The sequence below is a fragment of the Ciconia boyciana genome, chromosome 1 (genome assembly GCF_034638445.1).
Source record: "Ciconia boyciana chromosome 1, ASM3463844v1, whole genome shotgun sequence".
Lineage (NCBI taxonomy): Eukaryota > Metazoa > Chordata > Aves > Ciconiiformes > Ciconiidae > Ciconia > Ciconia boyciana.
In genome coordinates this window covers 182198443-182212565 of record NC_132934.1, presented here as the reverse complement: position 1 = coordinate 182212565, position 14123 = coordinate 182198443, and the positions used below count along the sequence as shown (strand labels likewise).

Below are 14123 nucleotides of genomic sequence, written 5' to 3'. Positions count from 1 at the left end.
AGATCAGATAATCACGCTATGACCTAGGATTTAACTGAGATTTATGATAGGATATCCTAGGTGCAAAGTGTTTATTTTCCTTAGAAAGGTGTTCTTAAAAATATGTACTTAAGTAGTGATATCATACTAATTGCAATGTTTGGACATTTTAGTCAGCATATACACAGAATAAGCAGGGAAATATCCTTCACTCCATTCTGCTTTCCTATGGGAGAATCAACTACGTCACCCAAAGAGGTTATTAGCTTTGCCTGCTCAAAAAGATGTCTGATTACAGACTCCATAGTCTCCCTAATCAGTCAATTTTATTGTTTTGTTATTCCCACTATTAAAATTTTCCCATTACCTGTATCTTTTCTGTAAAAAATGTAAGCCTACTACCTACTGCCGTACTAACTACCAGTGTTCATGATAAATTATTCCCTTCTTTTTTCCAGTCTTCCTACACATATTTTGAGATAATACCCTGCTTTGGTCTTAAGTTAAAGAACTTACAAACAACTTTTCTTCATATCATATGTTTCTATAACTATCTTCATTAGCTATCTCCAGACATCTCTGGAGTCTCTGTTTTGGTCCACCTACTGATGTACTAAACACCTCCAAAGTGGATGTAATATTCTAGCTGAGGCTTCAGCAGTGGTGAATAGAGGAAAATTCACAAGTTTTACAGGCTGTATTTGTACTTCTACATTTCAGTTTCATGTATGTTTGTTGGCTGCAAAATGAGGACGTGACTGATTCACGTCTGACATGATCCATTATAATTCACATTCTTCATCAAAACTGCACCTGTTAACTATAGACTTTAACTCCACAATCACTATCATTTAAATCTTGATTCACTGATGTTCCTAAAATATTTTTCACTGTCATTAAGCAACCTATAGTTCTCAAAAACTCTTTAGTAAAAAGAAGTACCCAGAAAAAAGGAAATTATTCAAGGGTCAGTCACAACAGAGCAATGTAACAAAAGGATGGTTACTGTAACCCGGATTATGATGCTTCCAACACAAAGAAAGCATAGTGTACCTAACTACTCCCCCCCAAAAAAAGTATTGTTTGAAATGTAAATTATGTCAATATATCTGAAATACTTAGATGTATATTTATCATTCCTACATTCATTTAAACACCATATTTACTTCACAAATAAAAAAGGAGAGTTGACTGTCAACAAGCTCTTTTTCAAGTGCATGTTTTCTTGCTGTACAGATTTATAGAAGTGAGTAAAGAGTTCAACATCTTTTTCTCAGTGGCACTTCCCATCTGCAGGATAGACATTCACAAAAGACCTTTTTACTCTGGCTACATCATTAGGTCAATATGATTTCTTCCTGCTGTATAGTTCTTTAACAGAAATATTAAGATTAGTACAAATAGAAATGTGTGCATGCAAGCAGCAGAAGACACAGCAGCACAAGGGTCAACAGAATGAGCTCTATTTGTTCTCAGGACACCATTCCCATCAGGCTGCAGCATATTATATACATTATTCTTTTTCTTATTAGCCTGCCAGCAAACTGTAAGTATGTATTTTAAACATAGATTCCAAACAAGGGAAAGAAAACAGTGGGAAGCAACCTGGCCTAAGATTTACAGGAGGCTGAAGTCAGGAGATTCTGAGATAAAGACAACCTCATAGCAACTAATGACTCCTGATCATATAAAAGATCTGTCCAAAAACTAGCTTGCTGTCACCAATCAAGAATCATAGAGACATAATATGGTGCTGAGAAAGTCCCTTGTCCTCTGTGCTGCACGTCAGCGATCCTGGCCAGACTGCTTGGACATGCAGACCATGATACTCAGAAGAATGGAGGTATGAAAGAATGAGTGAATTAAATCTGTAAGAGACTGAGCAGGTAAAAATCAATTTACATCAGGATTTTGTAAGTAAAAATCACTTTTCCCTCTCCCTAAGATCTCACACTGAGAGATTTCTTTGTATGCTCATTTTTCCATGCAGGCCTGAAATTTAAAAACTTTAGGTTTTTGTAAACGTCTCCTTTGTATTTATCCTTCAACTTAGAAGAAAGTTCAGAAAGTTTACTTCAAACAAGCAAGCAATAAGATGGCCTTATCAGTTGCTTCACGACCCTTACACTTTTAATATATCAGAAAAAAAACCTCAGAGTCAGATCTAATTAATACAAATGAACAATAATAGAAGATAATCTTTAGTACTTGAATATTTTACACTCAAAAAGCATTGAACAAATGTTGACTCACACATATCTATTATAGCTTTATTAAAAACAATTAGAATGAACAATGGTTTTTTTTTCAGCTCTCCAGTAGTCTCTCAAATAAGCACATATTATTTCTTTTCTCACACTATGTTTCTTAAAAGGCTCTAACCTTGCTTGCCTCAAATTAATACCACTGTATTATTGGATCACATTCCTAATTATGCTGCATTTGAGAAAGGAATATCCATTACTTCTTTTTGTTCTTATTTTCAAAAAGTTCTACACAACTGTTAACCATGACTTAGAATAGCATTTAACTTGGACTTCCTATTTATTTACAAGAGTATTTGTTGTTAAAAAAGGGTTCATAAAAGTTCTTCTTGAAAAACTACTCTGCAAGTCACATTTCCCAATAAACCAGCTGATCTAGAAACTTTCATGTTTTGCTTTCTTCAACATACCTATATTTTTCTTCTATTTTGTCATCCCTAAGTTCTTTTCCTGTGAACTTTAATTGCACCCCCATGGTCCAAATCCCTTTATTTTACCTGTTCTTTATACTTAAGATTACCCATGGTGGTGTTTCTCCTTTTAAGTTTTCCTCAAGAGAATATCTAAATGAACATTATTTTTTTTGAAGTCATCAGCATCTTCACTTGGCAGCTAAATGGGGGTTTTAGATGGCCTAAGCAAGAGATAAGAAATGTAGGGCTGTCCCAGGTGAGTCAACAGTGGACTCATGCCAGAACACTTGTTAGTGCCTGGAGTACCAAGAAAAAACATACTCCAATGGAGTGCAACTGAAGCAATGTTAGATGTTATATTAGCTTACATAGCCACGGAAAGGCCCCGTTGCTCCTCGAAAGCCACATGGTACCCTGAGACTTATACTAAGAGGGGAAAAAAACCAAACAAAAAACAAACAACCAACCACACAGCTAAAACAGCTATGCATATTGGTTTCTGTCTCAGCTGTAACTGGACACGTTGCATGGACGTCAATGTTCAAGACAGACATCGTGCTATGCCACCCAGACAAAACCATTAAAGCCAAAAGGAAGCTGAAACTTGAGAGGACCAAATAATAGCTAGAAGAGGGAACAATATAAATTATGTGCAGGTAAATATGAGAAACTCTTCAACTTCTGGCAGGAAATTGTCCAGTATTTCATGGAACTATGAGAGAAAACAGAGTGAAGCTATCAGGGCTTCAGTAAAAGGACACAACACCACAGCTGATAAATATAGTGAAAGTTAGTAGGCCTTGGCCTTTGGAAGAAGCAATTGAGAATTTCATACACAGACAGGACCACTTCTTTGTACAACATAGTTTTGAAAGAGACCAACCTTTAAGAATTTCACACAATCAAGATAAGGAACTTTTAGTAGCTAGAGAGTAAGGGTGAGAAGGAAATTGAAATAGAAAAAAATGCAGAAAATTTGTTTACATGAGGAAGATAGAAGGACAAAGCCCCGCAATGAGCTCTTTATCAACAGTGGAATACAAGGAAAAGATAAACCATCAATGCTGTAACAGGAATGAAGATAAGTAAGAACATAGTTAAACTTACATTTGGATAAGAGTCATTGGATATATTGATACAGCAGAGTGAATGTCTAAATGACAGGTGAGATGTCTTCTAAAGAATATGCAATGGACCGAGTTTTGAAGTGAAAAATTCAGAGAGAAAGAAGTTACTGTAAGCATGAATAGAGATAACAGTACATGGACAAGTGTTTCTACTTGTCAAAAAAATTGAGGAGACAAAGATAAATATTTGGCAAAGACAGACAAACTGAATGCCAAACTGTTTGCATTAAGAAGAAAACAAGAGTTAAAAACTTTAAATCTGTCTGACAACAAAATCTAGGATCATCAAAAAAGTGAAGATGACAAGAAGTAAAAGAAAAGCAACTGCTATATATGAATCAATGGACATTAAGTGTCGATTATTATTCTCCTGCAGAAAATTTCCTCCTCAATCTTTGTCATACAAACAAAAGAATTACCTTACACTGCTCTAACAGTGCACAAAATTCTTTATACATATGCCTAATCCTCTTTTACAAACCTTTTGCAAAAAAAGATATACAGCATAGTTCAGCACAAAAAGTGCAGTCAGGTAAATATTAGTTTTGTAGCTAACATACAATTTCCCAGGCCTGATTTAGAAATGTCAAACAAAAAATGTGAGGTTAAAAAAAGGCTTTATTTGTAACAATGATTTCCAAACTCCAGTTATTTATTTCTCACTTGTTATTTAGTTAAAATATGTTCTTAAACTGGGATAAATCACCATTTAGTTAATACTTTTTATTTTTCTTCTAAGAAAATTCTAAACTATTGCCTGACATTCCAACATTTATTTCTAACTTATTATTTCTGTGATTCCAACTCTTCTTTCACTAGAATACTCAAAAAACTTATAAGGTATGTGATGTGAGTTTAATTATCGTATTCTTACAATATTCAAAACCTTACCAGTGGTTTCTGATTCACTCCTTGACTGTGAGGACCAAAAAAAGGAAGAATGACAGACAAATTTGAAAAGGAATACAACAGTTCTCCAGTATTTTGTCACCTTGTTTGTGGGGTAGAAAGATACTTAAATCACTGTACTTCAAGAACTCAATTTCTTCTTTGCCCAATAAATTTAAGCAAAATAGTTCAGTGTTTCAGTGCCTTTATCATCTCTTATGCAAAAGACTCAAAGAAAGAGGCTATATGGTATACCTTAGGTATAATGAAATCTTCTAGAGCAGGACAAGATTACATAAGAACATAAGCCTTTGGAGAAAGATGTCTGAAATGCAAAGCGTCATTGTTGATGGCAAACATATTGGGTTTTGTTTCAGATGAAAGCCAAATATACACCTGTACTCAGGAGCAAGGCTTGAACAGTGGTATAGCAATAGTTTGTCAATGAAAATCCATTAAACAGACTACTGCATTTAAAGTATTACTCATGATTAATAAATCTAACTAGTAACTATTATACCAACTTCACTGAAAACAAATAAGACTGCCATTACTAAATGATCTAATTTGGGGGTTGTAAGAGATGATCTTTGGAGGTCCCTTCCAACCCAAACCATTCTATGATTCTCGTTAAACACTGTTGATTTGATACGATGACAGAGACTACACCCAAAATTAGAAAAAAAAATAATTCTGTGAGCCAATACTTTTTTCTCAGTAGGAAAGAACTACCTGCAAAACAAATCAACATTGCTAAATGTTTTATGTTCTAAAGCAACATAATACTTATACTGCCCACTGGAGACAGTGTCGGGGGACGGGGGGGGGAAGAAAAAAAAAACCCACCACCAAAAAAACCAACCTTTGTCGATAGTCACCTACCAAGATGATCATCTAGCTGAAACCCCATTCACGTCAGATGGGTCTCACATTGCAAGTGTGTTATCATATGACTACTCATTTCTAAACACAAAGATAGTCTTCATCATTAAAAAGCTTTATAGAATATATCGCTCAATATCAGTCACAATCAGTGAAACCTCCAAGAAAATAATATGAAGGTTAAATTACTTTAGGAGGAAGCTTAGTGCACTGACTAAACCAAGTACAAAACATGAACTATAGTAAAACAAAATGCAATTGAATATTTACATTTTGGCAAGCACAAGCATACTTCATCAAGAATTTGAGCAACAAAATACAGCATTTAAAACAACATAAACTTAAGATAATACTGCGAAGTTAAGTTAAAGCGCTTAATGAGATGAACAGATTTAACACAATTTTCATAAAATAGTTCATGACTGCGCGCAAGCAAAAAATAAAACCCAAAAAACCAAACTCCACAGTAATAGGTGATAATATCTGTGTTCTGAGACATCAGCCTGGAGTAAGTGAAAGAAGGAACATACAGGAAAATAAAGTAGTTTATCTAAAGAAAACGTAAAGTCTGGAAGAGAAGATAAGGGTAATAAAGGATTTATTTTGTACTTATTGCTGAATGAACAAAAAACATAAAAGTGCAAAGTAACTTAAAAAGAAGAGGATAATTGCAGAAACCACAAAAGCAACCCATAGAGTCACCAAAAAAAAAAACCCAAGCCACACTCACGACGGGAACCTGAAGTGTTGAGAGTCAAGCCCTCAATGTCTTTAAGCCAACAACAAAAGTTAATTAACTTTGGTTGAAGTAAAACATACAATACTGTAACAGTCACAGCATGACAGTATCTCAGTAAGTGTCTAGCTGTTTCTTTCAGAGTATCAAATCTTGACTTTGAATTCAAAGCCGGAAGGATAAAAGAAGGTTTCCATTATAATTTTTTTTATTATCACACAAGTAGTAATTATCAGTTTATTCACTACTTAGGCTCTTCCTTGGGAGTCAAATAGTTTAGTCTTTCCCTTAAGCAAAAGTTTAGAGCAAATTAACATGGGATCTCCAAATTCTCTGAAATACCATTGTTATAAGACACTGCTCACCTAAAAGATAAACCTGAAAGTCTTGTATTGCATGTTTAAGTTTAATTCTCTTCATTGAAAAGAATAGCAAAAAATGAGGCATAAAACAGCAATTTTAAGGAAAAAAACCCTACAGCTATACTGAGAAGATTCATATTTGTGTCAACAACAGTTCTTAAAGAAATGAGTAGAAATTCTGAGCCCCCTCCCCAGCCAGAATAAAACAAAAGATACAAGAGTGCCTGATGGAGATTGAAGAACCTTGATGAAAAGCAAATGTATAAGATTCCATATTCAAAGAGTAAAAAAGTGAGTTATTCAAAACTTCCCTCCTCCAAGAGAAATGAAAAAGGTTTTCATGTTAAAAACTGATTGTAGCTTGTTTTCTGAAGTCAGCTCTACTAGATGCATAGAAGGTGTGACACTAGAAAAATTGTGCCTAATGATGGGGTCTGGCTTTGTTGAGGTTTTTTTAGTGCTTTGCGTGGAAAACTAGGGAAAGCACACACTTGCACTATTCAGTGGGAATCTGGTTGTTCCTTCAGAAAAGAAACTCCACCAACTTTTGACATGTAAGAACTCTTATTTAATACAATGTTTTTCTGAGTTATCATATTGCTTCAATTTTTTAAGACAAATTTATTAAATCAGTTGGACCACATCCAGCAAAACTTGACCTATAGTGCTACTGGTCTAACTCTTCTCATCAGACTGACAGTCCCATCTAACTGAATTGGTACATCTGAAATAAATAACTACCAGTTAAAAATGTCTACCAACCATGTTGCATCTTGTCCATCGATACGAGTCAATTGATGTCTTAAAACAGATCATTTCAAATTTATTTATACTTGAATACTACCAGGTTTCAAAAAGCACAGCAAAAAGACAGTGGAATTAAATGAATTATTGCTTAAGATTTAAGAAAATTGTGAATTAACTTGTAGGAGTGCTTTAAAATATATCCTCATTTACAAAATAACAAATAGGTAGTGCTGAAAGGGAAGTTATTAAAGGATTAATGTGACTGAACTAAGTAACATAAATGTGTGCAAGAGTGTGTTCAGAAATTTTATTACTCATAACAACACATGCAGCAGAACAGAGTTAGACCATAGAATACTATATTGATACCAGGAAGGTTTGCTGGTTATTAAGCAGACACCTTTTTGCTTGCCTACCAAAGTACCTTTTAGACAAAACTGATCAGAATAGCCAATTCTATAGTTGTACAATACTGAGGATACTGTTAGCATTACAGAAACAATAATATGGTATTAAAACCACTGCCAATAAATACTGAAATACTACAGGAGTCTTTCTGAAATAATTAAAACTATAGATTAGTCTTCAAAATACAAAATAACACTTGTTATGATGGTCTGATGACAGCAAAAATGAAAAGATAAACACTTTTTTCCCCCAGAAGCCAAGTTTCTTTCCGAAGACTTCTGATATTAACTATTAGAGGGCTCCTGATCGATTAGAAAACGTTGACACTCTAACTTTCAAATTTTTTACTGTTGTTAGTATGTCCAATTGTAGTAAGATTGACATTTTTAAAGAGCAAAAGGCAGACTTGTCAGTTGAGTGAGGCTCAAATATGAAATAAAAATAGCAAAGCAAGCTTTAACCTATGTGGAATTAATTTTTAAATGTCTTTTTTCAAATCAATGTTTATTCTTGATAATAAAGTACAAAATGTTTACTACTTAACTTTATATTTTACTAATTCAATTAAAATGCATAAGCCTGCATGTAATTGTCCTTTATAAGTATTTCCCCAACAACTCAGTTATATACTTATTACTGTTGGAATGATTTGGCATGGTCAAATAGGTGTCTACTCCTCAGCCAGTCCAGTTCATGGTCAAATTTACTGGTGTAAATCCATCTTTACTGGAATTTTGCCATAATTTGTCAGACTCAAATGAAGCTGCTGAAGTTTAGACATAGGCTTATCTCAGTCATCGTGGCAGACACAGTTTGAAACAAGGTTATCACGGACAAGCATCGTGTTCAGTCTACTTTATTCAGCACAGGACACTTGAATTTTTCTCAGTAAGACTGATACATATGAACCTCTCCTCTACATCAAAAATCTACCTTTTCAGTTTTATAATATTACATTTTCTGGAAACCCATGAATTTTATTATTATTGAACACAAGTGCAGCACTTATAGAGCTCAATTCCAGAACAGACTAGATTAATTTTTCTTTTGAAAATAATTACAAAAAAAATGTTTGATGTTTACATAAAATTTAAACATAAAACCCAAAATTGTTTACATAAAAAGGGTCCAATTCTGACAAGCACAGAAAGACTTGTCATCTGTGGCACCAAATAGCACAAGCAAAAAAACAAAAAAAAAACCCAAAACCAAACAACAACAACCACCAAAAAAAAAAAAAAAAACAACAGAAAATGGAGCTCGAATAAGTCTTTGTAAAATATTCCATTACTAGCTTTCTCCTCTTTTCCTGTGTTGCTTATCACAGTGTCATCTAAATGTCCGGGTCAGCCAGATTTATATTAAAAGACTATGGTAGAGGTAAAAATGCAAGAGACTGTTCTGCTTTCTTTATCGTACTCACTCTTCCTAACCAGTTTTTCTTTTGCCCTTCCTGTTGTCCTTTCTGAACTCCTCTCCAAACATTTCAACTTCTAGGTCAAATGAGCCAGGAACTCCACCAACAGCTTTTATTCATTACATAAGGAAATTTCATTCCTGGGGCACCACCCATCTCATATACTGATTGAGATATGGGCCTATGAAGAAACATTCTTAGGAAATGTATGTATTACAATATACTACTAAAATTTTGAACATGTGAGACTCCAGACTAAACTTAGTACATCTGATTTCTAATTTAATCAGATTCTTTAATGGCATTTAAGATGAAGACTTACTTCAAGAACAAGGAAGAAGTTTGGAGAATCTAACATAGCTGTTTCACCCTACAGGATTTGAAGAAATTTGTGGAGGGAAGATGAAAGTGAGACGAAGGACCTAACTCTTATATCAGATAAGAAGCCTCCCATACCATAGATCTGGCTATATATTCCAAGGATGCCCAGTTAGCATCTACTGTATATCAGTTGCAGTAGAAGTCCATGTTCAAGAAAGAGAAACAATACGTAAGTGAGAAAAATAAAACTTTCAAAGTCCAGAACTACGGAAATCTAAAGACAATTTGACAAATCAGAAGGTACAATTTAAGTAAATGTAAATTATTTTTAAAAATTATTGAAGTGATTCTTCAGGTGTTTGGAGGTTTTTTTTTTGGTCGTGGTTTGTGGTTTTGGTTTTTTTTTTAAGACACATTAATATATTGATGCATCTTGACTTTACGTTGAATACCACAACTGAGTAAACAAATATAGGAACTCACATCTATAAAATTACAGAATTAAACCAAAATTTCCACCTGGAGAACTGATTCAAACATAATAATCATTATCACAGCTTCCTCCCAATTCTCATCACCAAAAGGTTAAATTCTGTTGGTCATAGTAGATTTCACTGCTAACCTGTTTCTCTCTTTCTAAAGCTCTGTAACATAAACTAGGCTGAAAACAAACCTAAAACTTACCATTGTGAAACCTACCTTTGTGAAACTACTACTATTTTCTGAACTGAATAAACAAATACTATAAGAAAACAAATGAAAAAGTAATAATTTCTCTGCCTTTAGACCTTTTATGTTCTTTGCAAGCAACAGAGGTGCTGAAAGCATTAGTTTAACATCTCATAAAACAATAAAATATGTTTTGACTGGATTTTTTTTGTTGATGGAGGATACTTCTTTTAAAGAATCTGAGAGACCTATTCAATGACCTTTTAGGTAAGTGGTGATAATGTAATCATATAAAGTAAGGTTAAGATAGGGATGAACTACAAATAGATCCCTTGAATGTCTGATAAAACCTCAACAAGAAATAAAAAGCAAAAGATTTCATTAGTTTTTGTAACTAAGAAATTTGGACCAAGAGAAATTGATAATTTGGCTTCAATCAGAAAACTACATATGAAAATCTTGGAAAATAAATAAAAGTGTTAAAAACACTGGTGTTCTCCCTCTTTTTTTTCTTGCTCCCAGAGTGTAGTTAGAAGACTCCCAAGAACACAGAAGTCAGCATTACATTAGATGTACAATGACTGTTACTCTTGTTAAAGATGGATCGAAAATGAACAGCAGCAGCAGCTTTCAGCAAAAGCACCACTTCAGAACTAGTTTTGTTTTACAAGTACCTATACTCAAAGAAGACTGCCTGTGTCGCATCTGTAACTGGCACCAATTCAATGCAGTGGTGTTTCCTGACCAGACCAACATTCTTCAGTTGATTCAGAATAGTGATATCTGCTCTTATGTTCCACATCTGTACTCCAGCTATTCCAGTATTCAGTACAGGTATTTGATATCCACACAGATAACAACCAACAGCAAGTGCCTACTGTTACAAAGACATGATACTCCTTTTCCTCAAGCCCACAGATACATCTAAAAAATTATTTCCTCCCAGGGAAATCCTCCCAGATGAAACTAACAATGACCATCTTAGCTTGAAACGCTCGGAGTGGGCAAAAAATAAAAAATCAGATGCTTACATAGATATATGCACCCAGGAGAAGAAATAGCCTTATTCTGTGTTTGTGTGGATGAAATCATTAACAATTATGAATTATGAGCTATGTAGAAATTATATCCAAACTATATTTCTACAAAAAGCATCAACTGCCAGCACTGCACTAGCAGTATTTTCTTTTCTCTCTTCCAGTCCTCCTTTGCTAATTCAACCTGGGAAATATTATCAACATATCTTCCCGTTGGGAATGCAAAAAGTGATGACAATTAGTGTTGACAGAACATACTATAAAACATAGGAGGAAGGAGGCAGAATAGGTTAACATAGTGATAACTACAGTATTTTCTTCTCATTTACATGGAGAATAGAAAGAAAAACATAAGTGTAGAAAACTTAACTGAAAAAGTTAAGGTTTATTAATGCAAACAGAAGTAAAGCAAAACCATTTTAGCTATGGAAATTCAGCAATAGCTCCATATGTCCCAGTGAAACTTTGCCACAGAAAATACCACCTTTTTTTTTTTTTTTGTAAACTAAATTACTTTTTTACAGAAGGAGAATCCCAAATCATTCCAACAGTAATATTCCAACAATCAGGCCTTCCACATCCATGGATATGTCCACTAAAAGTCTAATTAAAAGGCAGCACTTGTACTCTTCTTCCAGTCTGGAACCTCTTCACATTTAGGAAGCAGCAGCTGGTATTGTTTCTATAATATTAAATTAAAACTATGTTTCATGAAAGGACAAAAACAAAGTGATAACAAAACAGAACTCACCACAACTCCAAACTGTTCCGGCTCAGACAAATTATTATACTCACTCTTGAACTTGGACAATGCATTCAGTTGTTCTTGTTCAGGAAGATGTTTGATTAAATTCTATCAAGAAAAATAAGATAGGCTTAAAAATCTCAGATTCCATGTTGCTTGTATTATTATAGGCAAATGGTATGCATCATTACCATACACTCCAAAGACAACACACCTCCCTGAAGACAACAGAACATAAATAGGCAACACACAAATTAACGAAACTGAGAGTGTAAAAAGCAAGTGATTAAATACTGCTAGCTATCATCTTTTGCTGATTCTACAAACATTTTTGTAGTCTTCTTTTAAACATCATTTTTAAAGAAAGAATATGCTTGACAGGCACTATGCAAACAGAACAGTAAGCAGCAAACAGAATAAAAACTTCAAGTGTAACATATCCAACTAAAGGATGGCAAGAATTATTAATGCTAGACAAAAAGGTTTTTTTTTAAATGGGTAATTCATTTTCTAGAGTTTCAAAACAAAAGCTTAAACCCATTAGACACTACTTATCCTGAAAACTTGCCAGAAGTAGGAATTCAGAGGTGGGACTCAGGTTCAACCGAATTCAGGAGTCCCTATGGGGAGCATGGACACTTACACAAGTGAATGTCTTGTGAACACCGGTAAGGGAATCTAAACATGTCACCTTCATCTGATCATCTCTCTTCTGATCATCTGAAGACTCTGAATAGTCTTCAGATGTTCCCTAGGGTCCCTCTATAGCCTGCTCTCTTTCTCAACTTACGACTCTTGTGTTCCTAGTTACACAGTGGCTAAGCTTCCATCATAGTAAGAAAACAAGAGAGAGATGGTGTTCTTTCTTAAAACACTCTCTGGTCTACTGATAAGATCACTCTTCTGAACTGAAATAAAGATTCAATCCTTCTAACACTGAATCAGGTCTAGCAAACACAGCTATCCCACTACCTACTACCATATTTCAAGAAAGGATCAGAAAGACTAACTCTAGCATTTCCCCATTACTCAACAGAAAATGCAGACACTTCGGTTAAGTCAAAGTCTGTTTTATTACTCTGCAAGTAAATAGCTTTGATGATATACAACCAACTGAAAGGAATTTACTTAAGTTAGTGAACAGGATCTCCATCTGAAAGTCTTAAGAAAAACCTTAATTTTATCCACAAAAGATCCTAATTTCTTCTTCTACAGGAAATTCAGCTAGTTAGGATATACAAAATATCTCTCGGGGGCCAGAGAGATAAACAGTCATAGCTATGCTTTTTGTAACATACTTCCCTAATTTAAGAAAAAAGAATTCAACTCTTGAACTAGTACCCCAAAAATATCCCTAAACCAGTAGCTCTATGCTATCTTCAGAACCTGTATTAGCCAGTTCAAAGCTAGCCCCAGGTGTTTATTCAAGTTGCAAACCCTTGGACTGCAGTATAGATATTCTTCTTGTTAAGGTATGAAAATACTAGATCTGTAACTAAAGAACAGATGTATCCAAAGTGTTGAAGTTTTTAAAAAGCAGCTTGAATATTTTGTTTAATACTACTTCTTTGAATTTTTTATAACTCAGTCTCTTAGCTCTTGTAACAATTGTCATTTTATGGTAATTTAGCATTTATCAATCCTTTTTTCTAATGGATAAAAAGACCTAGATAGTCCTTTATCACTGTTTTGTTTTAGTGTAAAAATGGTTACTATTTTAAGAACTGAAACCCTACTTTGATTTTAAGGACTACAATAAGTAATTTGTTTTACAATGTTTTGTGATATCCAAAGTAAGGACAAAATAGTTTATCAAGAAAGCAAAGTCAGCAAATAAGAAAAGCTAGACTTACAAGCAAAGGTCTAAATAAACCAAAGGAAGAGTAAATTATAGTTAAAGAGTAGACTGCTTCAACAGACTGTCCATGCTCAGACAAGGATTTTGGTAGGAAAAAAAGAGAACTATTAAAAATGCATGAATGATGATGCTTAAAATAATAACGCAAACTTAAATACTATGGACCTTGATTTGGACATGGTCAGACTGACTTTCAGCATGAAGAATTTACAACAGTAGTCATATATATCCTTAACATTATTACATTTGGAAAACATTTTTGTAAAAAAA

At 34.1% G+C, this 14123-nt stretch overlaps 1 protein-coding gene across 4 annotated transcripts in view; it reads right to left on the bottom strand.

Moving 5' to 3' along the window:
- The window catches only part of DIAPH3 (diaphanous related formin 3), a 249940-nt gene that overhangs the window by 121781 nt on the left and 114036 nt on the right, over positions 1–14123 (bottom strand). For all 4 annotated transcript variants that reach the window (XM_072850118.1, XM_072850117.1, XM_072850119.1 and 1 more), the window contains one exon: positions 12002–12103. In XM_072850118.1, coding sequence (XP_072706219.1) covers positions 12002–12103 — 102 coding nt within the window. The remainder of the gene's footprint in view (positions 1–12001; positions 12104–14123) is intronic.